The following is a 25,273-nucleotide window of genomic DNA, read 5'->3' as shown; positions in this document are numbered from 1 at the left end:
GAGGCTTTCAAAATACACAAAAAACCTCACAAAAAAACCCAAAACCAAAAAAAAACCCACCAGTCCCAGAAGCCAACATTCTACCTCATCACTGTGGAAATGAGAAAACAGCTGCCCTTATATGCAATACATCCAGGACCCCTTTGCTTCTCCAGTGCTAGCAATTCAGACTCTTGAAATATTTTGGAATACTAAATGTCAGTGCATTTGACTTGGTCAGGTGGATACTTCCATCTCAGTTCTCTCTGCACAAAGGGCAGTCTTAAAAAGCACAACACATTCTCTAGGTAAAGATCACAGTAGGAAAAAATGTGTAGCATTTCTGCATGCTTGCATGGAAAGTCACTATCAAACAAATCAGAATTCCACCTTTTTGTGATGAGAAATTAGCTTACTTGAGAACTTTTAAAATATTCTTCCACAGGGAACCCATGTAACAGCGAAGTATTTTGGCAGCATAACACTCCCTGAAGGGTGCTGTGCTGTTTTTCTTTCCCTGCTGGCTTCTGGAGGAGTGCTATTTCATTAATGCTTTTATTTATCCATAGAAATCAAAAGGAGAGAAACCTGACAGGAATCAGTGACTACATTCTAATATTTGCTCAAGTGGTCTAGTCAAAGTTAAACCAAAAAAACCCCAACCCTCTCAGATGCACCAGACACTGCTCTTAAGATGTCACCTTGGGAGTTCTTCACTTTCACCTACATGAATTGTTTTATTGCTAAAAGGATTATTTGGCTTCCTGACCTTGGTTTTTCCTTTGGGAACATAATAAATTCCAGAAGCTCGTAGAAGAAAATAACGCCTCTTCCAGGACTTTTTTCCATCTTCTTTTAAATAAAGGGCCCCTTCAAGCTCTGGCACAATGACAGATGTCCCACAGAAGCTTTCCTGTGCAATAAGAATAATACACAAAACAGATTTGATTTAAGCACAACCTTATTAATGGGAGAAAAATGCTCCCTTGAAAAATAGAGACTTCTACTGTGACAGTGAACATGGCGAATGCAGTTCTCAGGGAGATGAACACCTTAGACAGGCAAAGGAAACTTTTCCAAGCTAATGTGGTAACTCAGTCATGCAAGGCGGGTGCTCACACTGGAAAAGAAGGCTCACAGAACCTCCATTCTCTCAAGGGTCAAGCGAAAACCTACAAAAGGTTTTAACTAAACGTAGATATGCTCAGTGAAGGCAATAGAACAGAACGGTTGGTACTGCTGCTGTTGGTTTTTCTCTATTGCTGTATCTATAGGTTCTGTAGAGAAATACTTCTGTAGAGAGAATCTTCAGGAACTGCTGAGAGTTCTAAAAATGGCAAAGGAAAAAACTCCTCTCAATCTCTGCTTTCACTTGGAAATACATGCTAGCATTTACAACACTTCAAAAAAATATACTTCATTGTTTGCTTGAAGGACCTACTGTTGGCTAATTTTTAATGCCAACACACTTATCACTTAATGTTTTAATTTAGAATTTACCAGGACTTCTGCTGGTTGACATCTGGTGCCTTCATGAGAGGCACTTAACTTTGACTTTGGTAGAAATTCACAAAGGAAATGCTGTGCTTGGGCAACTGAGGATTCCCATTTCAAACTGCTTTGCAAGAGAACTGTAATAATCTTGTCCTTCATATAGCTCTGGATTTTTCACTCTCAAAAAATGCAATAGCAGGAAAGGCAAGAGGCTAAACAGACTTTCTGGAAAGTGCAAAGGTTCTTTTTCTGTTGTAGTACAGCCAATAATTTGAAGTAGTGAGAAGTACATCTACTTCCAATCCAAAAGATAATTGTTTGCTACTGATCAACCTTACTAACAGTACAAGTCACAATGGCTGGGCTAAGGGTGTGGCACAGCTGTTTCTTTCACTCATATTTGTATAACACTGCTTTTATTGTTATCATGGCATTATACTTCATAGACACACTAAATAAAAACTTTTCATGGCACTGGAGTCTATAACAACAAAACCTCCATTTATCTTCTCTGACAGGGGATACAATCTGCATTTTAATGGTGAGCAGCAGGTGCAGAGGAAAATCCTAATATTAAACTTTAGACACAATGACACCAACCAGCACAGAACTTCCTGTTGTCACACATTTTCCCACAAAGAACTAAATGCTGCTGTTGCAGAGCAGATGCAGATGGTGGCAGAGTTTTGGTGACATCTGCATCATCAACCTAGAAAGCTGGCTTACCTCCAGTAAAGCCTCTTTGTTTTTATCATTCATTTCTTTGCTTTCATTCCTTCCTTTGCTTGCAAGGTAGAAGTTCTGATTAAAACACAAAAGAAATTGATGTTCATTATAAAGAGAGCAATGCAAGTAACTAGATCACTACAAACCCATTCAATAGTTAGTCTGTCTTTCAGTACTGAGTACCCAAGCCAGCAGATGCAAGAGGCACATGCTTATGGATTCTTCTTATAGAAAACTTTAATCACAGCTGCCTGCTTGTTTTAATTATTTATTTTGAATAAAATTCAGAAGTAATACAAAATTACTTCTGCCTATGGATATACAGCCTTCCAAATTTTTAAAAACACTGGCTTATGTTTTTTATGGCTGTTTTTCTGGATCAATGGGTTTGATTTTATCATTCTAATTTTCACCACTTCCTCTATTATTACAGACAGTAGAGAACATAACATTTTATTGCATGCTGATATACAATGAATACAATGCAGTATCAAAAGGCTAAGAAGCATTTTTCCCCAACAAGCCAGTTGGCAATTTGCACACTTCATGCCTGGCACTCTGGATGTATCTTAACTCTTTTTTTTTTTTAAATAAAAGTGCTTATATGCCAAAGTTATTACTTTCTACTTTCAACCCCCTGCTCCTGCTCTGTGAAGTATTTTATGCAGCGAGGAAGAAATTAGAAGAAATAATCACCATGATATCTTGGCACATGAAAACAAAAGCCTACACTTTGAAGTGACCCTCCACTTCTGTGACAGAGGGCTGTGAAGCTGCAGCTGCCCTCAGAGGACACAGTGTCTGTCTGCCCCTGCAGACAAGGAAGCGCAATGCCTTGAGCACACAGATATCAGTAAAAATTAATTCATGCACTGTTAAACAGCAAAAACAATTCTGCATCCACCTGCATTGTACAGATGGACAGGACAGCACTTGGACATATGTGCAAATTCAGGCAGTGGGAAGTAGCTCAGGACCATGGTGGTGTGCTGGAACATGGGCAGTGGCTTTGCTGAGCACCAACCATGGCCAGATAGCAGAGCTGACTGCCTGCAGACAGTACAGCAGCTGGGCATGAAGGAAGCACGCAGATGAAGGAGTGATGGCATGCATCAAGTTCTACATAATTTTCCAAACAAAAGTACATGCAGTAGAGGAGCTTGGGTTTGGGAAATACTTGATACATGGGACAGTCTTACTGATTTCCCTGGAATTAGTCAAAAAGCTAAGTTTGCAGAACAAAGGGCATAAACCAAACACAGCCCATTGTCTAGGAAATGGACAAAACTGTAAAAACCCAAAATATATTGAAAGCTATCTACTTAAAAATTACTCATAATTCTTCAGCAATTCCACAGGAAGAAAACTAACAGCTTCTCTCACTTTTCATCTCCATTTTTTCATGTCTCTAGACTATGAGAATATGGCAACATATTTACATGCCTAAAACTCCACAATGACTGAACTGCAACACAAATGCAAACATTACCAAAAGACAAATAAGAAGTGTGTAAATGAAGGAACATGCTGTTGCTATAGCATAAGAAAGAAACAAACAAATAGCATATCTGCCCTGCCAGCAATACCATGTTTACAGCAATGAGGTTTATCTGAAGTGAAACCCTCCTGTTCCACACAACCACATCTTCTTTCTCAAGCAGTGCAATGAACAGCTGTCTGCCAGAATGCAAGCCTCATAGCAGACAGTTCTTGGAGGGGCACCAGGAGAGGAAGAGGAAGAGGTGTGGGTGATCTTAAAATCAGTTCTTTAAAAACTTACCTAAAATTTCACAGTAAATTAGAATTAGGGAACATTAGAAACACAGCCACCTGCAATTTGGCCTATGCTGATGCCGTAACTATGGTATGAACATGAGAAAAGCAACTTGAACCTCCAATACAGTACACAGTTATGCTAGGAAATATTGCTGGCTCTAAATTCCCTGGGCACAACTTTAGTCCTTGGCTGAAGGAAAGCAAAAACTAAGGATCACAGCTTCGTGACTACCTCTGAAGACAGTATTCATAGTGGAAAAAAATTCAAACTAGCTCAAAACAAAACCTGCTTGAAAGTGGGTTCTTGGTACAACCCAAACAGCAATGAGTGCCAATGCAGCAAAACCATAGGTCTGAGTGAGTGACAATGCTTCACTCATCCCAGTGGGAAAAAAAGACACTGTTGTGAGCAGCCAAGTCCTCTGTATATGGGCAACAGCTCTTCTTGAGAGGTGGCACTATCACAGCACTGCTGGCTTGATGTTGGTACAACTTCTTTTGCATTGATAAGGGTATGAAGAGAAGCCTCAAAGGGCACTGTTAGGCCTCCAGGCTTTGGGATGGATTTGGAAAGTAGAGGGACATGCAAGCTGTAAACCGCCTTCTACAGATCATTATAAAGACATAGTAAACCCCTAAAACATGCAGTGAAGATTTATTTATCCAGGTAAGCACAAGTGGAAAAGCATTTTTCTTTACTACCGGTGGAAAAGCATTCATCTGGCTTGGTCAGCCTTCAGTGCACTGATAACAGGAAAACAAAGCTACTCTGATTAGAACTGATTCACATTCAGGCATCTGGCATGTATTCAGCAGAAACAGACCACCCTGTACTGACATAATCAGTGGTAAAGAGAGAAAGTTTGTAATGATATCCATGCTGGATCTTTAAGAATGCAGCTTTTTCATTAGGGAAACTGGGCTCTGTCAGCTAAACCAATGCTACACAGATGTACACTGTCATCTTTCACCTGTCAACATACATTTCATTTATTATCTCCTTTATGTTTCTGCCCTGAAATCTGGAAGTACGTGGTACTTATTATTTGTCAGCAGCTAAAAACCTGGGGAGCAGACTGCACACTGTACTTGTTTTATCACTGTGTGGTCTCCTATTTTTGATCAGAAGCAGTCATCCTATAGGAGGCAAACCACATGTGTCCACATGAGGTCATTCCAAGCCCAGTAGCCAAAGGTCATGATAAAAGGCAAGCTCTCTCCTGTCTGAGGACACCACTAGGAAACGCATATTTGGTTTGAGATCTCAGGTCATTAATGGGACAAGATGTGGCTACAGGGCAGCTCTCTGTGTATGTCTACAGATCTGGGAATAACTATTTTTGACATTCAAAAGACAATGTCTTTCTCTTGATAAAGAGCTGAGCTTACTTAACAGGACGGATTTATCGACTTGGGCTGATAACACAGGAAAGTAAACATAAAGGGTTATTTTAACAAACAAAACAAAGCATGTGTCACACTTTGTCATTGGGTTTGCTTTGTTTGCACTGTTTGGGTTATCTGATGCAGAAATGAGCTGTTGAGTATTTTTGCTGAATTACTCCCTGTGCCTACACAGCTCCAGACCAGCTGAAGCTGACATAAAGCCAGTTGCTCTCCTATGCCATTCTGCTCAAACCAGACTAATGCAGAGCTGTAGCTGCAGTTTTGACATGTGCTGCTAGCCAGGTACGATACCCTTCAGGGACACTAGCTGATGACCCATCTATGGCACTACATTAGCAGGAAACTGCACAAAAGAAAATCCTGTCAAGATTTTTTAGCCAGCTTAAGTTAATTCTGTGCTTTGTACTGTAAAGCACCAGTAGGCCATGCATACAACCTTTCCATTTAGGGATACAATGATCCCATTTTGTGTGGAAAGGCAGGTAAAAAAAGTCAGGCTGTATCTCTCTCCTCTGTATAAGCCTCAAACAGTGGAAGACAGGAGGTGTTTTCAATAGTTTCGAAGAACATCTCTGGTGGCATGTAAGCAAACCAAACTTGGATCACAGCAGAAACAGTAGCCTTAAGTACTGCACTGCCAATCCTCTGATTGACGTTGCATATCTCCGTATTTGTAAAGAAGAATTTCCTAAATGAAAAAGCAACTCTCTCATACTTTTTTTCATACACAGCCCTATCCAAGCTGGAATGAAGCAGCTACTTGTCAGTATGTAGCAAAAACCAGGTGCTCAAGACAGCATCCTCCCTCTGCTTAGATTGGGTTTTTTGTTGCTTTCAATCTATGGAAACTGTTTTCCCAGAAAATCTGCAAGGTCCACAAGAGTCACTCTGAAGATCACAAATGTAGATAAATAAATGAAGCTAAAGGCAAAGCTCTTTTGAAGCCCCTGAAAATTAATTTGCAATGCTGTTTACTTGATTTTATGTTTAAAGAAATCACTTAAAGAAAGCAGATTAATTGTTCATGCCTTGAGGATAATGGTCTTCATCATCAAAGAGGGGGGAACATGGAAAAATGGAAGACATACATAAAATAGGATGCAGCTAACAGCAAAGCATTTAATAGGCTGATTAAATCACATGTGTAAAGACTTTCTGCATAACAGTTTCAAAGCAGAAAAATACTTATTGAAGTAGCATCTTCAACTTGAAACTATACCATAGATGGAGATACACTAATAGAGAAACTAAGATTACTAAACAGTGAGAGTACAGTGAAAAATACTTCCCTTTTCTCACTCCTGTTTCTCTGTGCATATGCCAAGACACTCAATAATCAGGTTCCCTGCCACCCTTCCATGCTTCCTTCTCTGGGTAACAGTTTTCAAAATAATTTTTCAAGCATGAAACTCACTGTTGCTGTCCTGTTATGAAAGACACCACAAATTCTTACTCAAACTCCTTCTCACGCTGTTTAGTACTCTTGTTTTTCAGAAGAAGAAATAAAATGTCAATTCAGTGTATGGGTTCTCCATTGGAGGGGATAGATCTTGCTTTTGGCTTTGATATGAGGGAGCAGAAGCATGAAGTACTCTCTATATAGATTTTTATTAATTTTCATAAATGATGCCCCAAAATAATAAAAACCAACCCAACCAACAGCCAAACAACAAACTAAAAAACACATGAATGTGGTGTCACCTGCACTGTTTGAATTTATCCTGTCTGCAAAAATCAAACACAGGTTTCTAAGAGCATGACCAGCATTTACAGTCAGAAGTTTAGATTCAGCTGCCTCTTATAAATAACCCCGTATAAATGAAACAAAAGAAGCATTTCCCCCCTTTTTTTTTTTTTTTTTTTAGTGTCTCTTTTTTGCTGATACTTGTTCTTTGAGCTTTTTGAAAAGAGATGTTGAGACCTGACAACCTTTCCTTTCAAGAGTCATGCGCGGCATCCCTCAACTGCATGACCAAGCATCACCCTTCCTATGTTATAAAAGTTTTCTTTATTTGCACATGCACCAACATGTATTTTTGTTTCACTTCTTAGTAGATGAGTCACTGATGCCATTCATGGAACGGTCTTTCACTCTGAGCTCCCTCCAGGGTAAATTGTATCACAGTGAGAAAAGGGCACGAGTGTGGCTGTCTTTGTAAAGGGGGGGACACCTGAGGATTTTGCAGGTACTTTCCCTAAAATATATTCCAAGCACTTTAAGAAATAGTTTTCAGAAACAAAGCTGCAGAAAAAAAATATTAAAGAGTACTGCATGACAAGAATGGCAATCTTCCAAAAAAAGACACTGGCATTAGCTGAGCAGCCTGCTGCTACCACAGACATAGAAGATAAATCCGGCATCTCAAAACCTCAGTTCCTCCTTATAAAATGAAACATGTTTAATTGACTGTTGTTTAATCTATACCAGGAATATAACTAGTTAACAGAGAGAAACAATGAATATTGGCACAGGGTATTTAAGAATTTAAGGATATTTAAGAATTTAAGGAAGAAGTTCTTCACTGTGAGTGTTGTGAAGCACTGGAACAGATTGCCCAAGGAAGTTATGAATGCTCCATCCCTGGCAGTGTTCAAGGCCGTTGGACAGGGCCTTGAGCAACCTGGTCTAGTGGGAGGTGTCCCTGGAGAGATTTGAACTAGATTATCTTAAGGTCCTTTCCAATCCAAACCATTCTGTGATTCTATGATTCTATATACACCTTCTCCAGAGGTCAACTGGTTTTAGCAATGCAACCATGTTTATAAAATTGTTTTTAAATCATTTAATTGTGTCAAATCTCTGTAATGAAAATTTTCTATCATTAACTTGTCCAAGAATCAATTCTAAGCACCTGGCCACCTTTGGAATCTGACTAGGACTTTTTTCCAGCAAAATAACCTGCAAGAGTCAAACCTGTGAGATCTCCACTGACACCCTCTGGCAGAATGAGCAGTAAGTAAGACCAACAAGGAATCCAACTGCTGCTGCATTACCACCACTGGCTGTGTCAAAAAAAGCATTCTGTAGTTTCTGTACTCACAAAATGAGTTTATAAGGCAACCTTGACTGAGCTAGGAGGAATTGTCTGAAATATACTGAGAATGTGGCACCACAGCACTGAATTTCAGTGTCCCACTGGTTACACTGTAATTTCCCTAAGCAGTTAGTTAGGTACCCACACACCCTGCCCCCCACTAACTCAGCATTTCCTCTTGGTTCACCTTTTCAGGGACTCACTAGAGATCACGCAGTTCACCAGGTTTCACTATGTAGTGTGAGCTCTGTCTGTACAACACTGATTGTTTTCTGCCAAAAAGACAAACTGCTGATATGACTGCACTCTTTTGCCTGTCTCACGATGTTTGAATTTACTCAGCCTGACAGATGGTTAGACTTTATTACTGGCAAAATATTTCAATAGCGTGATAGTTGCAACTGACCCAGTTTCCTTAGGCTGTTCATTTTATAGCTTATTACAGAGGGGCTGAAGCTCAAGGACTGCAGACATGTCCAGATCCAGCTCAGCACATCCTGAGATGGGAGGACAGAGCTACACTCTTATTCTAGTTTTGGTTCAGGTCATGTGTATTTCTGAAGCTCACTGCAATCCAAATGCCCAGAATCTTCATCAATTGTTTACTTCCTACAGAAGGCTCACAGCCTAGCTCTAAGACACTTGCCCCAACAATGCTACTAAGTGTACGTATGAATCAAATGTATGATTGAACCTCTGCTGCTAGATATGTTGTGTGCATTAGAAGTTATGACATCTTGAGCCATCATGTATGTTTTACTTCCAAACTTGGCTTTGCTGTTTCATATTAAAAATCAACATCAATCCATGTACACTGCAGGATAAGTTTTCCTTCCCTCACTATGGATACCTGCTATGTCAATGAAGAAAACTTCCTCTCTGCAGGTTTTATTTGAAACACTGGCTCATTCTAAAAAAAACAAAACTCTGCCTTCCTAATGAGCACATTGATGAGGTTTGCTGCCAAATTATATATGACTCATTTTTCTCAGCAATGCTGAATTGCTCATTTTTCTCTTGCTGCCCTTGGGAACAAATCAGATGCTCAGTGAGCTAACAGACTACTGACAAGGGGAAAAGATCTAGTGCCACAGAATCCATCAATTGTATGTGCCAAGGTGTTTGTAAATACAATTTTGACCACATATCACAAGAAATAAATTATAAAGTATCCTGAATAATTTGTTACAGTTCAGTGTGCAGAACCTCCTTTTACTAAATTAATGTGCACAAGTTCCCATCCACCCAGTTCTCCCCAGGCTAAACTAAATCCAAACAAATTCTCTGCAGTACTCAGCACAGTCTTTTATAAAGTTTCATGTACAACTGGGAAAAACTGGACCTTTGAGGAAATGCTGATTTCCGTCAGTAGAAATAGTGGAGAAACTGTAGTAATGATAAAGGACAGTTTTTTGTAGCACCTAAGCAACAGTACCAGTGAGAACTATGTGCTTCATTTTTTACCAGTGCAGAAAGGACTTTAAAATAGTATCAGAAAAGAACAGAAAGCACTAATTTTCAAATCCCTGCATTTAACATTCTGGTTTGGGGTTATTTTTGTTGAAAGTACAAGTTTTGCTTTCTCCAATTCCAAACTGACAGAGCTGAAAGCAAATTAATAATGCAATGGGCAGCATACAGACTAAGTGACATAATTCTAGACTCTTATCCAAATTCCATGCTAGCTTACCTGGGGATTTTTAAATAAAGCATATTTTTCACTTTTTTCCAAAAACATAATCTTATTCGCAGTGTCTCGGGTCCAGTTTGATAACACTTCAACAACATTTTCATGGTCTTCAAAAAATCTTTCTGCAGAGACAGAAAAGGTAATGTAAGACACTCAAACTCTCTCTCCCCTCTCCTGAGGCTGCAGAAATTCCTGTTAAGAATGTAATCATTATCTGATGTTTGCTCAGAGCTGCACTCTTTTCCACTGCACGGAAGGGAGCAAATCCACATGGAAATAGTGTCATGTGGAGGGGTAAATCAGCTACAGAAGATGCCTTATGTACCTCTGGCATGCTCCTGGATTCCTCCTGCATCTCTGTGCTACTACATGAAGGCTGAAAAGGATGAAAACAGTGACCCACTAGGAGTAGATGGTTACACCCGGGTCTCTCAATGGCTTTTTGTTTTTTAAGGTCTGCAGTATGATTTGAGGGAAGAGAAGTATATATTCACTTTGAAAAAAATAGTAAAAACCTATTTCCTTGTCTTTTTATCTGTTGGAACAAATGAAAAATTGCTTTTTGTCAACAGGAAGAATTCTATGCACTGAAAATAAATGTTTTGTTTCAAGCAACTGCATTTAAAAACAGAAATAGCAAAACAGTGGAAATTAGAAGACAAACTGAGAACTGATGTGAAGATGCAGTTTCTCCCAGCATCTCTGCAGTTAAAAACCTCACCAGAGATGTGAGACCTAATGTCAATTCTCTCCCTTCCTGAGCTGATGTGAACCCAGATCCTCCACCCAGGAAAACCACAGGGTATGCTGAGGTCAGATAACTCCAATCTCTTCTTCTGAGGTTTCATTTGTATGAAGTAGCTGAACAGTCACACAAACCTCCTTTGGAAGGAAAAGGAATTGAGCATAATTTGACAGGTAATTTTGGAAGCACTGAAACTGTACTTTTTCTACAATTTCAGTACTGGGACAGGGAATTCACACAGCTCCAATTTTCAGCATGATTTTCGCAGTTCCCTGGGAATGGCCATACTCTGTTTTAGAGGTCTGTGGTGGTCACGTTTTCCAATGGCCTAGATTAGCCTAGCATTAAGAGGAGATAACAGAACATACATTTTGTAGGCTTTCTTTAACACTTCTTGTTACTTCTGCAGGGGTTCAGTATGTCCCATCAAAACTAAATTAGATTAAATTATTACTTCAATTCACAAAATAATATTAGCTTCAGGGCCAGTCACATGCACACAGTAACTTTCAACACAAGCAACATCACACTTTTCATTTAGCAACTGATACTTCTGCAATGCACTGGAAACATAACGCAGTGTATAAAACCCAAGTAACTGTTGAAAAGGGTAAACAGTATCTTACAGTTCTGGACAGCTGTAAAATAATTCTCAGGCAGTAACACTAGCTATTTAACACTGATTTTGCCACATGTGCTTTTGTTCATTCATTTCCAGTACCAGGCTTTTCTTGTATAAGAGGTTTGATCTTGCTATCCTCAGGAGGTTCTTTTTTATTATTATGGTTACCTAACAAATGTCAAAACTGGATGTCTATTATAAGGGAATAATCTTTATTGCAAAATATTGCTAGTATGTACAGTGCAGTGTTATATCACCATCTCACTACTGATATTATCTGTGATATTTAAAAGGCAATTAATCTAAAACTGTAGTTTATTTTATTTGCAAGGATCATCTTTCAAAGTAACAGTATATACAAGATACTCTCTCAAGGATCTTCTGACTAGCTTGGACTTTCAGTTCAGCCTGAAATATTTGCTGCTCAGATTTGCTTCTTACAGAAGGGAAAAGTGCAGAAAAGGGAAAGTGGAGGAAAGCCTGCCTTCTAAGCATGCTGATAGCAGTGGAGCTATCTAGAACTGCCGAGAAGTATACTGGCAATAAAGACCAGTTCACATTATTTTGATTTTAAACAAAATTTACTGCAGGTAGCTGTACACTGGAAGCATTCCATCCACATAAAAATTGTCTTCTGTAAACTGAAAAGCTCCATTCCCAGCTGATTTGGATCTGGTGCAAGACCTCTGCATCAGGAGTTCATAGACTTTTCTTTTTTTTCTGAACCAACTACTGATTTATGTCCTTTCACACTCTTCTTCTGTCCTGGCTTTTCAAATAGTTTATATTCATTATGAAAGTAATTCCTTACTATAGCAATAGCCTAACCCAAAGCACCCAGCATTAGCTAGGACTAAAGTAACACAATCTGTCTATATGCTGTCATCATAATACTCAAATATGGTTGTCCAAGTCACACTAGACCAAAGGAAGCAACTTCCCAAGACAAAGAAACACTCTGAAATTATTCAGTGACACCTGTGACATTTCTAGCGTCCAATGACATTTGCAGTCTTTCCTCACTTAAGATAAGCAGGTATAAAAGAACGCAGCAACAGTGTTTCATGTATCATCTTTATTGAGTAGAAAAAATAGATGGCAGTTGATGTCTCTGCCATTTCTACAACCCAATGAGTACCTCCTTGCACATGAGCAGTCAGTTTTTTCCCAGCTATTTTTACATTTGTTTTAGTTTAGCAAGATGATTATTCCTGAGGCTCCGAAAATGCAATATTGGTATTTAACTTTATTTGTGCATTTTTACATCTCCGCTTACTGTAAACTGAGAATACTAAAGGCTGTTTGACAATTTCCTGTGTCTATAGGTCAAATGTGATCCTGGAAGAAAGTTGTGGCAATTTTCCTTTTCCTTTGTGAACACCTTTGCAGCCTGGACAATAAAAAGATTCTAAAATATCTCACAATGAGAAAATATGCCACTGCTTGCTTGGCCTTGAAGCCTTTTTGAGACAAAACTCATTAAGTTGCACCAAACAATACATTAGATTTGCACAGCTGTTTCTTAGGGATCTGGAGGCCAGGTTAGTTCTTCTTAAATCATACGGTACTATGAGCAAAGCTGCAGCCCTGTCAGACAGCAATATCCTGATCACAACTACAGTTAAGAAAATGACTATCACAAGTGAAAAGCATCAGAAATTACTGAAATGCTTCTCATACAGTCTTGTTCCATTAAAGCATTTGTTTGGCCAATATGTAACAGCCTTTTGACAGCACTTCAGCCCTGCATCCTCTCTTCAGAGTAGAGTACTCCTGTGCTTGGGTCTGTCACTGCCGTGACAGCGAAATCACATGTCCCCTTAATTTTGTGTAAAACAGAATGACAGAAATAGTGGTGGGCAAAGAACCTTCTGCAGCTCAGAGGCCAGATGAATGGAAGACTCATTCCTACGGGAAAAACGGCCCACGTACATTCCCACACCATCCCTCAGCTTAGACACTGTGATGCTCCAAAACCAGTGGACACATAGGCACAAGAAATGTTATTAATTCTCTTTTCAAGATCACCAATAGCAAAGGATGCACTATATCTGTTTGCTATATGCTGTGTTACTACACCACTTACCAATTTGCAGTTCTGGGTATATTTCATACAGACACCAATCGACGTTGCAGTCACAATGGGTTTTCTCAAAGAGGTTGTCTAAAACATCCCGCGTCACCTGACGCTCATCCACCATTAGTGACTTTGAGCTGTTATCGTACATGTGCACCTTGACAACAAGCTGAGTACAAAGTCACAGAAGAGTCAGTTAATTTCAGAAGCAAGTAAAAGGCTAGTCTGAATCTGCTAACAGAGATAAGAAAGATTAAGGCTGAAGGTTATTACTGATTCAAAGGCACCCTGTCCCACAGTGAGCTGCGGGAATAAAACAGCCTGGAAGCTTTCACATGACATTGCTACAAAAATAAAGACCTTTTCTCAAAAAAGAAAATTGAACCTTGTCCTGTGCATGACTTCAGGAAAGGTGAAATTGCTATGGAGAAAAAGCAGAAGTTAATCTCTTCTCTAAATCTACTAGATGTGCAATTAAGGAAAATGTTTGATAGGGAAACCAAATACATACCAAGGATGGTGTGTCCTTAATGCAAGCTAGAAAGGTGGAAAGTTTAGCTTTAAATAAGAATGGAAAAGTCTTGCCATGCCAACAGACTAATCTAAAATCACATTGTACTAAGGTGGGCATTAGTTCAACACTCATCAATAAGCAAACAGATGAGTTACTTATATTGACCAAATCGACCTAAGACACTCATTATTTCTTCAAAATGTGAAGTATTTCTTAAACAAGAAACAGTGTGACTTTTTATCCAGAGAGGAACAATGCAAGAAAATGCAAGAAAATGCTGAAGTACACAAAATGCGATAAAGAACTGCATTAGTACTGAAAACAGAAGAAAAACTGTCTACAGCATCTGTACATGGAAGCTGGAACTAAACTGGTGTTTTGTTTAAACAGCTCCTTATTTTATAAAATGTGTGCATAAGAAGCTTTGGCACTATTAAGACAATCTCTGTAAAAGATCAGGTAGAAGCAGAGAGAAAATCTACACTATCTCTAAAAAGTAAAAGCAAATATAACAAAAAAAGAGCACGAACTTGCTTTGATTCCAGCACTTGTAAGTATCTTCTCTAAAATAAGCAACTGAGCCATAGTGTAGATTATGGAGAAAAACAAATGTTGTACATGGATAATCTATAACATGTCTGGGGAAAAGAGGGTATTTTTGTCTGATTACAGCTGACTGCTCAGAAACATACATGCAGCTTCCACCTGCGCAGAATCACAGAATGGCTAAGATTGGAAAGCACCTCTGGTTCAATCCTATGCTCAAGCAGTCCACCTAGAGCCCATTGTTCAGGTCCCTGACCAGATGGCTTTTGAGTATCTCCAAGGAAGGAGACTCCACATCCTCCCTGGGCAAACTGTGCCAGTGCTCAGAGTTACTGAACACCTAGAGCTTCTTTTGAGTTCAGCTGTTAACACTAGCTTAGGACGTGTGGTCGGAATTACCCGACACACTGCAGTACTGTGCAGATGCTGGCTGGAAGCTTTCTTATTTCTTGGTCTAAAATAATTTGCATTCTCCTTTTACATTACTACACTGCTGTGGAAAGATTTAGTAAAAAGACCCTCATTAACTTAGTTAGGATTAGCTACACCTATATCCACTGTAGAAGAAAAGTTTAATACCTCTGGAATCAGCACAGCATAAATAAGCAATGTTTTTATGTACATCCCACCTTCTCTAAAGTGACCTATCAGAACAGTACGTTTTGCCCCAACACTGGAAAAAAGAAGAAGGTAGAGCCTTCCAAGCCCTCTTAAAATAAGTTCCTCACAGGCAGCATTCTCCCAGAGACTTTTCTTCTAGTGGATGACAAGATGGAATATGATTAGATGCTTAAGGTACAGACAAGGCACTTACTAGTTATTTCAGTAAGAAATTTATTATTAACAAGAATGATAAGAGACACTTGGTTGGTAGCTCTTATGGTAGCAATTCATGATTTTAAGGCTCACCTTTCTAACTTTGGCTTCCTTCAGTTTCTCCAATGCAAGTTTAATCTTGTCAGCTTTAGCCTGTGCCTCTCGTTCTTCCTGAAAAGACACAAGATATTTAAGCAAGGCTAGCAATTTATGTTTACTTGAAAGGAATTGTTTATTGTTGTTTATATCCAGAACATAAGGCTTGCCATGGAAAATTTCAGTTACAAGAAATTCTCAGCTTTCTTTAAGCTAATATCCCGCAGCAGCCAAAGCTTTGTTTTACAAGTCCAGTACTCCATTCTGTTGCCCAGTCATATAGCTCTTACATGATCTGTTCCTCAAATGTATGCCCGAAAACTGTACCCTTCTATGTCTCCATATGGGTTACAGGTGATACAAAAGAGAAGATGAAGGAAGGTCAAGCCTGAATGAATTGGCATTTTGGATGCAGCTGCTTGGAAGAAAACTCACCTCTTGATAGGGTGAATAGAACTAGAGTTTTTAGAACCTTGCTGAAAACTTGGCTTGCAATTATATCACTTACAATTTTACCCTGTTAAGTACATTAATTTACTTGAATTATTTCACTTGCCACATATGAGCTCTTACTGCATGCACAGTTACTGGGAGGAACACCACCTTAAATTGGATGGTATCATGGCTTTTTATTCTAGTAATGGGCCCATTCATGTTAACACAGGTACAGTTAGAGCATTCAAGTTCATTTGAGCTTTTGCTGAATGCCATAGTAAGACTCCTAAAAATCTCAGTATCACCTGACTTTCCTTTTATAAAGCAGCCGTATCAATACCATACCTCTCTCTTACTATCAGTGAGGTTTGTGATCCAAGATGCAGCTACTGAAAGTCTGGTACACATACTAGATGCCAGTGCCTATTGTTGTCTCTGTGACTGGTGTACAGATTGTGACTATTTCTTTTTGCCATCTGCCTTCCAGTAGTCTCCCCCAGTCACATACAGAGTTGGAAAAGTACATTTTCTATACTGTAATCATGGGAGATGCACTTGCAAGAAGCTAGGCCTAACTAAGCATTGCTGCTACTTCCTTCTTACAGAGATATCACAGGATCATAGTAGCAACAGAAGCTCTAAGAAGGTTAGCTTATTCATCCCAAGCTTTGAGGCAAGTTCAAACGTAACTGAAGTACTCCTGACTAAATTGCTGAATTAAACATCTTTTGTCACTGCTTCCCCAAGATACTAACATCTTTAGGATGTCAAAAATACAAGGTGAGGCGTGCAATCTGAAAGAGATGGCTTCAAGCATGTTTGCTGCTGTCAAATTCTCTGCTATAAACACGAGACAACCAGTTAAAAAATGCTGAGTTTTTTTTTTATCTCTACAGGTATGGAAATTTGCACTGATGCAGCTCAGAGATGCTTAACTTTGAGAACCCAAAACCAGCTTCTGTAGTTGAACAGAAGCTGCTGGACAAAAATTTCTTTCTGAGTAAGGCTGACTGTTCTACAGAGGGAAGAGCTCATAGCCTCTCAAACTGTGGCCCTCTCCTTTACCATCTACAGAACACCTCTCTGCTGGAATCAGGAAAAGCATCTTAACCAAACTAGTTGAGTGTGGTGTGGACAGGCTTTCTGCTGAAAATTTTAAGCAGGTATGTGACTTGTGTTGAACAGAGTTCACATAGTGCACAAATCTGTGCAAAAGCCCTCTCACCTTCACGTTTTCACAACCTTTGTTTGTCTTAATGCAGAAAAAGGAAATGATCCAATGTAAATAAGCAAATTTTAGCACTCTTACAGAAATGTTTTGACAGGCTAAAAGATTTGTTTTTCCGCTACAGTATCATCACCATGTGTTCTGGATCTTCAAACAGAAGAACATAAAAATTATCCAGATAATGTCATAGAAAATGCAAAAGCCTTATTTAGCTTAAGAACATCTGAGCTGATGGAAACTTATGAGACAGGTCTATGCTTCCATGAAAGAAAGGCTGAACTTCGTAAGTTTTCACACGCATAAAGGTTACAAAATAAGTCTGGGAATAATTAACACTATTCTTACTTGACTGCAGACAACCAGAAGTGTTAATAAAAATGTCAGCCCTGATTGGTTCAAGAATCACTTATCAAGAATCCTGGCTAAAAATAACATGGATTTTGATGGAAAAAAATACATTCCATTCTTAGTTGCATTTCATTCTACTGAGTAAAGATGTCATGTCAAAACAAATACTAACCAAGACAGTAAATGCTAATTTGAAATCAGTTCTTCCCATATTTATTTTAAATGGTTATTACCTCCATCATTCATACTGCAACTTGTATAACTGCCCTATAAGCAATTTTGTGGACAGTAAGTCCCACAATGGGTATGCCATCAGTATTTGAATACAACCTGTATCAGAAAATGAGGCAAGGGCTGTGGGAGAAAGCAGAAACAGTGCCTTAATGAGGAAGTCAACTACTGCAAACAGAGTCCTCAGAATCACAGAGTGGTTGAGGTTGGAAGGGACCGCAAGAGGTCATCTAGTCAAACCTTCTTGCTCAAGCAGAGACACCTAGAGCACGCTACTCAAGACTGTGTCTAGATGGCTCTTGAATATCTCCAGGGAAGGAAACTCCACCACCTCTCTGAGCAAGCTATTCCACTCCTCAGTCACCCTCACAGTAAAGAAGCTCTTCCCCGTGTTCAGGTGGAACTTACAGTGTTTCAGCTTATGCTCATTGTTTCATCCTATCACCTGGCACCACCAAGAAGAGTGTGGCCCCATCCTCTTGACACCCTCCCTTCAGGTATTTATACACATTGACTAGATCCCCCCCCGAACCTTCTCTTCTTTGGGCTGAACAGACCTTTCCTCATATGAGATGCTACAGATCCTTAATCATTCTAGTAGCCTTTTGCTGGACTCCAGGAGCTCCATATCTCTTCTGTACAAGTGAGCCCAGAACTGGTCACAGCACTCCAGGTGAGGCCTCACCAGAGTTGAGTGGAGAGGGAGAATTACCTCCCTTGACCTTGACCTTGGCAGTGCTTTTCCTAATGCCTCTACCTCCTGTTTCCATCCTTTTCTGCCCTCTCCCTGTATCTGGAAAGACACAAGAAAATACTTCTAGAGAGTTAACTCAGCACACAACCTCAGAGGAACACTTTAATTGAGGGAGACAGAAGTGACTTTTAGATAGGTTTCTGCATATAGAATTCCAATTGTGTTTAGCAAGTATATCCCCTTTTCACTCTGAAATCTCATCTGACCCTCAGGTAATGAAGTATGCCAGCTCATTGCAACTTAGCTCAGAGCAAGACTCAAAGGAAAGAACTGTACAGCACTGTTGACTTCAGCGAGCTTTAGATCACAGCATCATGAAAGTGGCAGCTGGAAGAGAGGTCTGGAGGTCCGTAGTCTGGCTTCTTACCCAAAGAAGCACAGACACCAACATTAGATCAGGTCAGCAATGATTTTGCCTAGCAAAGTTGGGAAAACCTCCAAGGAGAGAGAATTCATGATCTCTCCAGGTCCCCTGTTCCAGTGCTACACCACTACTTGAAACTGAAAAGGTTTTCCTAATATCCTGCCCCTTGTTACATGAACTAAGAATTTGGCTCCATCAGCTTCAGTGTTTCTACCTGGGATATGCACTGCTGTTCCAATGCCAAATACCAGTCGCAAAATTAGAAAAACCCTTGTGAATGCTTAGAACAGGCTTACCTGGGTGAGTGGCTCAGTGGGAGGTGGCGGTGGTGGTGGAAGGTCTAAATCAGAGTCTGGAGGTGGAGGGGGCAAGTCATCCCCAAACTGTCCAGTAATGGGACTTAATTTAGAACAAATGTCACTATCCAAGGCTGTTGAAGGCTGAGTGAGTGTACTTTGCTGGTTGCCAGAAGTTTTCTGGGCTTGTAAAGTTCTCTGTTCAACATCATTTATGTCTGCTACAAGATCAGCCATTAAAGCATCCAGGTCTTTGTCCTCTAGGGCATTTAGGGATTCTGAAAAGGAAATCACAAAATGTGTCAGAGTGAGTGCAATGCAAACCACTATGTTTCCATTTCACTGGAGATTAAATTGCAGAAGGCATGGTTACTGTAAGATATAAGGGTTATGGGAAAGGAAACAACATTTTTAATGAGTTCAAGAAATAAATGTGTTTTAGGAATGGCCGCTAATCTGGTCATACTAAAGTTCAGAGTACAAGGAACTCTATGAATACAAATTAAATAGGACAGGAAGCTTTACTTTCAGTGATACAGCCTCAGGCCCTTACGATATCATAAAGCCTGGCCCTGATCCAGCAAGATTTCTGGGCACATGCTTGGTGATATGGATGCAAGAAATTCCACTAGCTCCCATTAGGCTATCTACTTATTTTACATACATACATAAATGCTCACCAAGTTTTGGTATAGCACAAAACAAACCATGTAACTGAAGCTTAAATCAAGAATATCTTCATATATTGCTATTATTCTATCACTCTAAAATTAACATGAAGCAGAATCAGAGGGTTGTACGACACAAGAAATCGTACGGTATCCTTTGTAGCACATCAGGTTACTGATGTGTGATCAACATCTGTGACATACTTCAGGTAATATGCAGGGTTATGAGGATCCTTTAAGCAAAGAACAAACAAGCCAGTCTCTTTTCAAAAGCATCTTTTCAACCACATATAAATATTGTAACTTTTGCTTTCTGTCTTCTACACTGTCAGAGTACAAGATAAAATCCCATAAAATCACATACAATTTCTTTTTCCGCTGTTTGAACCAGCCATGATGTAAGAGATCCTGTGGAATAACACGCTGTAGGATGATTTAGCTTTCTAGAAGAGAAGGGTTCTTTAACCAAAAGATCTGGTGATTTAAATCTCTTTAAAGAATCTAGTTTAAAAAGAATTAAAAAACCACAAATTGGGAAAGCTTTAAGTGGGATTCTGGAAAGGGATGGAGAATGCTGAACTAGATACTAAAAAATGCTGACATAGTCCAACAAAGAATAGGTCATTCATCAGACTAAGTATGAACACATCACCAGACTGTCCCAGTTTACTCTGCTTTACCTGTTACACTATGTATTTTTATAAGCTTTTCTTCTCAGTGGGGATGTTGGCTTATAATCCTTTCTAGTTACATGCCTCTACCCACTTTGCTGGTAGAGACATCAGGCAGACTAATAGTGAACTGATGCTGGGACAAAAATACAGGTTAAAACCAGCTCAGGCAAATGCAAAAGCAAACAACCAGGCCCCAGCAACAAGAAAGAAGAACAAACCAGCCAACCAACCCCACAAAAACACACACACACAAAAACCCACCACAAAAACAAACACAAAAACCACGAACAACAACCATCCAAACAAAACCAAAGGGAGTTTTCTTCTTTAAACTTGAATAAATTCCGTCAGAAATTGCCTCAGCAAGCAGCTATATGTGCAGAAACAACAGTACAAACCAGAATGACTAAAAACAATGTGAAGTGGAAGCAGCTGAAGCTGATACTTCCACTAGACAAAAATGCTTATGCAGCTCTAAGCTCACACTGAGGAACTTCCTTTTTGATTAAGTTAAATCTTTACATTAAGAAGGTTAAATTTCAGAAAGTTATTTGGGGGACATCTCATCTTTGTTTTCCTCTGCACTCATTTTCAAGTCTGACTTACGTAACATTGAACAAGGTTTCTTTAAAAAAAAATAAATTGGCCCCTTTGAAGTTTCCTAAATTGAGATGCACCTCCTCATCCAGCAGAACATTTTTTTGGTTTGAATATTTTGATTTTATCAAGGGTATTTGAAGTTTTTCTTCTCATTTGTTTTTCTGAGGTAGTTTAAATATGCATAAAAAGCATGAAAGTCCATTCAGCTACTTACCATTTAAATCTTTAAAACCAACTGTAAAGCTGAATTCATTGTTGGACACTTTGGGGGATGGAGGCTGTACAGTCTCTACTCCTAAACTCTGTTAAGGTAGAAGAAAAAAACCAAGGTTATCTGATGACATAATAACTATTACAGAAAATAACATTTGTAAATCAATTACCTGAATTTGTCTAATGAAATTTATTCTTCTTCACAGAATGGAATGACATATACTTGTTTCTGGGATTATGCCTAGACTCATAAATGAAATAGGGCCAGAACAGGGGTTCAAGCATTGTCTCACTATTATGCCAGGTGTTTAATGGCTTGCATGCTTCTCCAATACAGTGTTGACCCATGCCAAATGCAGCTCCTGTCGGGCAACACCCAGGCTTGGTGTGGGGAACAGCAGGGGCTAGGGCTGTTTCTAATAGAGGTAGTGGATAAAGCCAGACTGGTTTTTGGGGTTTGCTGGATTTTTTTGGGGGGTGGTGAATGGACAGAGTGTTGAAAGAGGGTAGCTGTGTACACATCTGAGCTACAGTGCCATCTGCTCCAGAGTGCTTTATTTACTACGACTATTTACTAAATGTAATCTAGCTGTTGCTTTCTTGTGCTGCATGCAAAAAAAAACCAACAACCCAAACACAAGAAACAACAAACCATGCTGCTATTTGCAATACAAACTGCAAATCTGCATAGTTAAATAGAGAATTCCTAGTTTGTCACTTCTGGTTTAGGAAGTGGGCAGGGAACCAGTGCTTCACAAGCCAGGAAAAGTGCATACAGTGGAGACAGAAAAAGATACATTCTCCCTCACACAATGAGAAAAGTGATAGCTTTAATAAACAAACACTGTAGACATGACTGCAAGGAATTTCAAGGGTCTGTCTAGACCATGCACCTGTCCCTAAGGCAGGTCAATTATGACTTGGTGATACCTGCAAAATTTATACCTAACCTGATTTAAAAAGCTTCCTATTAGATAAAGACCGTCATCACCTCTGGCAACCTGTTCCACTGCTTCACTATTGAGACCAGCATTCCTCCCACCAAATCTTTCTTGTGATGTTCATCCTAAACTTCCTTTGCTGCTGCTGGAGACCATTCCCTGTTTCCTACTCTCTGTGGACATGAGGAAACAAGTACTTCTTTCTGCTCTGATGCTGTCTTTGATGTACTTAAGATTGTTATCATTCTCTTCTTCCCTAAGCTAAACAACCTCCTGCAATCTTTTCTTGTAGGTTTTTCTTTACCTTCTCATCATTTCCATTACTTTCCTCTGGATTTTCTTCAACGACCCTACTTCTCAAAATGCTGTGCTAACACTGGACACAGTTTCCCTGTTGAGGTTTTACCAATGCTGCACAGAATGGAAGGATTACTTCATCTGTCCAACAGGCTATATCCTTGTTCATACACTGCTGTGAGATGCTTGTCTACTGGTCCTCATACTCAATTTGTACCAGAGCATTTACACTTCTTAAGAGTTGCCTGAAACTGACAGGTGTTTTCCATGAAAATTAATGCAAATGTTTTTCTTGGCAGCTCTTTTCACCTATTTCCCACCCAAGACATTCTGGTTTCTTCTGAAGTTATGCACAGCTGGAAATCAAAGCAGTGATAGCTTTAAACACTGTTTCTGGTATAATACTCACTCTCATAAAAATAGACATGGTATAAATAGGGGAAGAGGAAGAAATTAAGAACATGGGATAGTTTTACAGTGCCCAAGAAAAAGAGAGAGAAAGGAAAACGTACTGATGAAACAGACTGTAAAAGCATAAAGGGAATACTTTCACTACTAATCTATCAAGAAGCCGTAACATCTCTTAATGGCCATAAAAGTGTAGGGGTTAAAAAAAAAAAAAAAAAAAGTAAATGCAAAAGAAAATTGAAGAGAAAACAATCAAAATGCTAAAAAAAAAAAAAGTACACAGAAATAGCAGAAAAGTCTAATTCTGAATTTGAATGTATTTTTCAGCCATTTTATGCAACGTGAAGGCACTTCTGTGCGTTTCTATCATTTACACTTACTTTAGGAACAGATTGGTGAAAAACTATCCACAGTCTCATTTTGGAAATTTAAGAGTCTAGAGGAAATAACAGATCCAAGTCTGTTAACTGAAAGTCTGCAGGCTTTCAGACACGCCTGGCTCCTCCTGAACAATGCTAAGGTAAGAGGTGATGTCAGCACTTCAGAGAGGAGGAAGAGCTGTCTCCAACTTAGAAGCATGTCCCATCCTACCCAGTACTGAACCTACAAGCAGAGAAAGAAGAGGCTCACTCTCTTACCCTCTTCCCATCATCTGCTGTGCTGTGTCCAATCTGAGGAGGTGACACTTGTGACAAATAGTCTTCTGTTAATTTTCAAGGCATAATAATAAAATTAAACTATCATAAGCCCCTCCCCTTTTATATACATATCTATTTATTTTTATATATATATAAAATAAATATGCATAGTTATAAAAAGCCCTTAAAAAGCAGAAAGGCTACCAAGGGGCAAAGAACTGTGATTTAACAGCTAAGAATGTCATGTGAGATTTTGGCTTTCACACAGCTTATGCACAATTCCTGTTCAGTGGCTCAGAATTGATGGTATTTAGTTTGGCAAGCACTGGGATTCAATAAGAGGAAAGACCCCTCAAATCAGAGGCTGTAAGCAATCAAACTCACACAGAATCCAAGATGACAACTTAAGTGTTTTCAAGCATGCATTTACTAAAATACAACAAAGGTACTGACTTTGTGAATGAAAGAAAGAAAATCTTTTTTTTGAAGAAATAAAAATTTCATCACGTTTTCCAGGATGTATTCCATGAGTATAGGTTTAGCAGTAGGCTCATGATGTTTTATAGTTTCCTCTCAAGAGCATATTCAGCACTGTCAATAATGTCTCTATAAATTCTCGAATGCCACCCTAGCTTAGCAACTCAATATTTTGCCATATCTAAAGATTTACTCTTATGCATCATATCTTCAAAATGTTGCTTTCATTTCCAAAGTTTACATTTGACATTCAGGCCGCATCCCTTTTACCCACATATGCAAAGCATTCATTCCTGAAAATTCTCACTCAAACTCTTCCTGTTTTTCAATTTCTTGGGATCAAGTCCAGAAGAATTTAAATCGCTTATTTGTTTGGGTTTTCTTTCAGATAAAGTGTCTACAGTGTATCTGTGTTTATTCAGAGTGGAGGTACATGAAAAATGTAGAAAAGTCGTCCCTTTTCTCTAACACACAATAGCTATTTTTCTCATCTTGATGAAAAGACTCTGTAACTTACCTGAGTCAACATGTCCATCTCCCCAAGTAAATTGCTGAACATTTCATCTATATCATCACAGGTTTGCTCCATCTGAAAGAAAAAAATTCACATACAAGAAATCATCACAAGTTCATTTCAAAACCAGCAAAAACCTCTGGCCAAAACCAGATGATATGCAATGTTCCCTTACATTGCACTCCCAATTAACTTTAAAACAACTGTTTGTGACTTGCTAAAAACTCCATCCATAGCAGAAATAACCACTATGAACACACATTTGGGCTCTAAACTCACCAAGAGTTCCAACAACCTCCTTGTATTATGTACATTTCATAGGAACTCACTAGCTAATAAACTATAGTTGTATCTTAAACATTAAAGAAATGCAGCTTAAGAGAGATGGAGAGGGAAACAAAGTTTGAGATTCAAAAACCGAGTGCTTCATCTTGAAAGCCTTCTTTCTTTGGCTCAGATGACTAATACAAGTTTATTAGGTGTTATCTAGTGCAAGACCTGGTTATGGTTAGGTACATGACCAACTTTTTGTTTCAGTATTTCTCTCCATTTGCTTTCGAATACCAGTGCACTAGTGTGCTAGTGCACAGGACAGGAACAAATCTAATGATTATAAAGCCTGTTAAGAAAGGAAGACCAGCAAGTATCTTGTTCTTCAATCTTA

General features: G+C 39.1%; 1 protein-coding gene across 1 annotated transcript in view; it reads right to left on the bottom strand.

Annotated features, from left to right (window-relative positions):
- Positions 1-24,686, bottom strand: part of APBB1IP (amyloid beta (A4) precursor protein-binding, family B, member 1 interacting protein) — a 46,019-nt gene extending 21,333 nt beyond the window's left edge. Inside the window, exons 1-8 of the mRNA XM_010012442.1 lie at positions 24,613-24,686; positions 21,336-21,423; positions 19,180-19,457; positions 15,521-15,598; positions 13,561-13,720; positions 10,108-10,229; positions 2,200-2,274; positions 749-892 (exon numbers count right to left, since the gene is read on the bottom strand). Coding sequence (XP_010010744.1) covers positions 749-892; positions 2,200-2,274; positions 10,108-10,229; positions 13,561-13,720; positions 15,521-15,598; positions 19,180-19,457; positions 21,336-21,423; positions 24,613-24,684 — 1,017 coding nt within the window. The 5' untranslated portion in view covers positions 24,685-24,686. The remainder of the gene's footprint in view (positions 1-748; positions 893-2,199; positions 2,275-10,107; positions 10,230-13,560; positions 13,721-15,520; positions 15,599-19,179; positions 19,458-21,335; positions 21,424-24,612) is intronic.
- Positions 24,687-25,273: the final 587 nt, after the last annotated feature.

Source organism: Nestor notabilis, unplaced genomic scaffold, assembly GCF_000696875.1.
Source record: "Nestor notabilis isolate BGI_N333 unplaced genomic scaffold, ASM69687v1 scaffold2234, whole genome shotgun sequence".
NCBI classification, from domain to species: domain Eukaryota; kingdom Metazoa; phylum Chordata; class Aves; order Psittaciformes; family Psittacidae; genus Nestor; species Nestor notabilis.
Note: the sequence above shows the minus strand (reverse complement) of the source record. Positions and strands in the feature narration are given on the sequence as shown.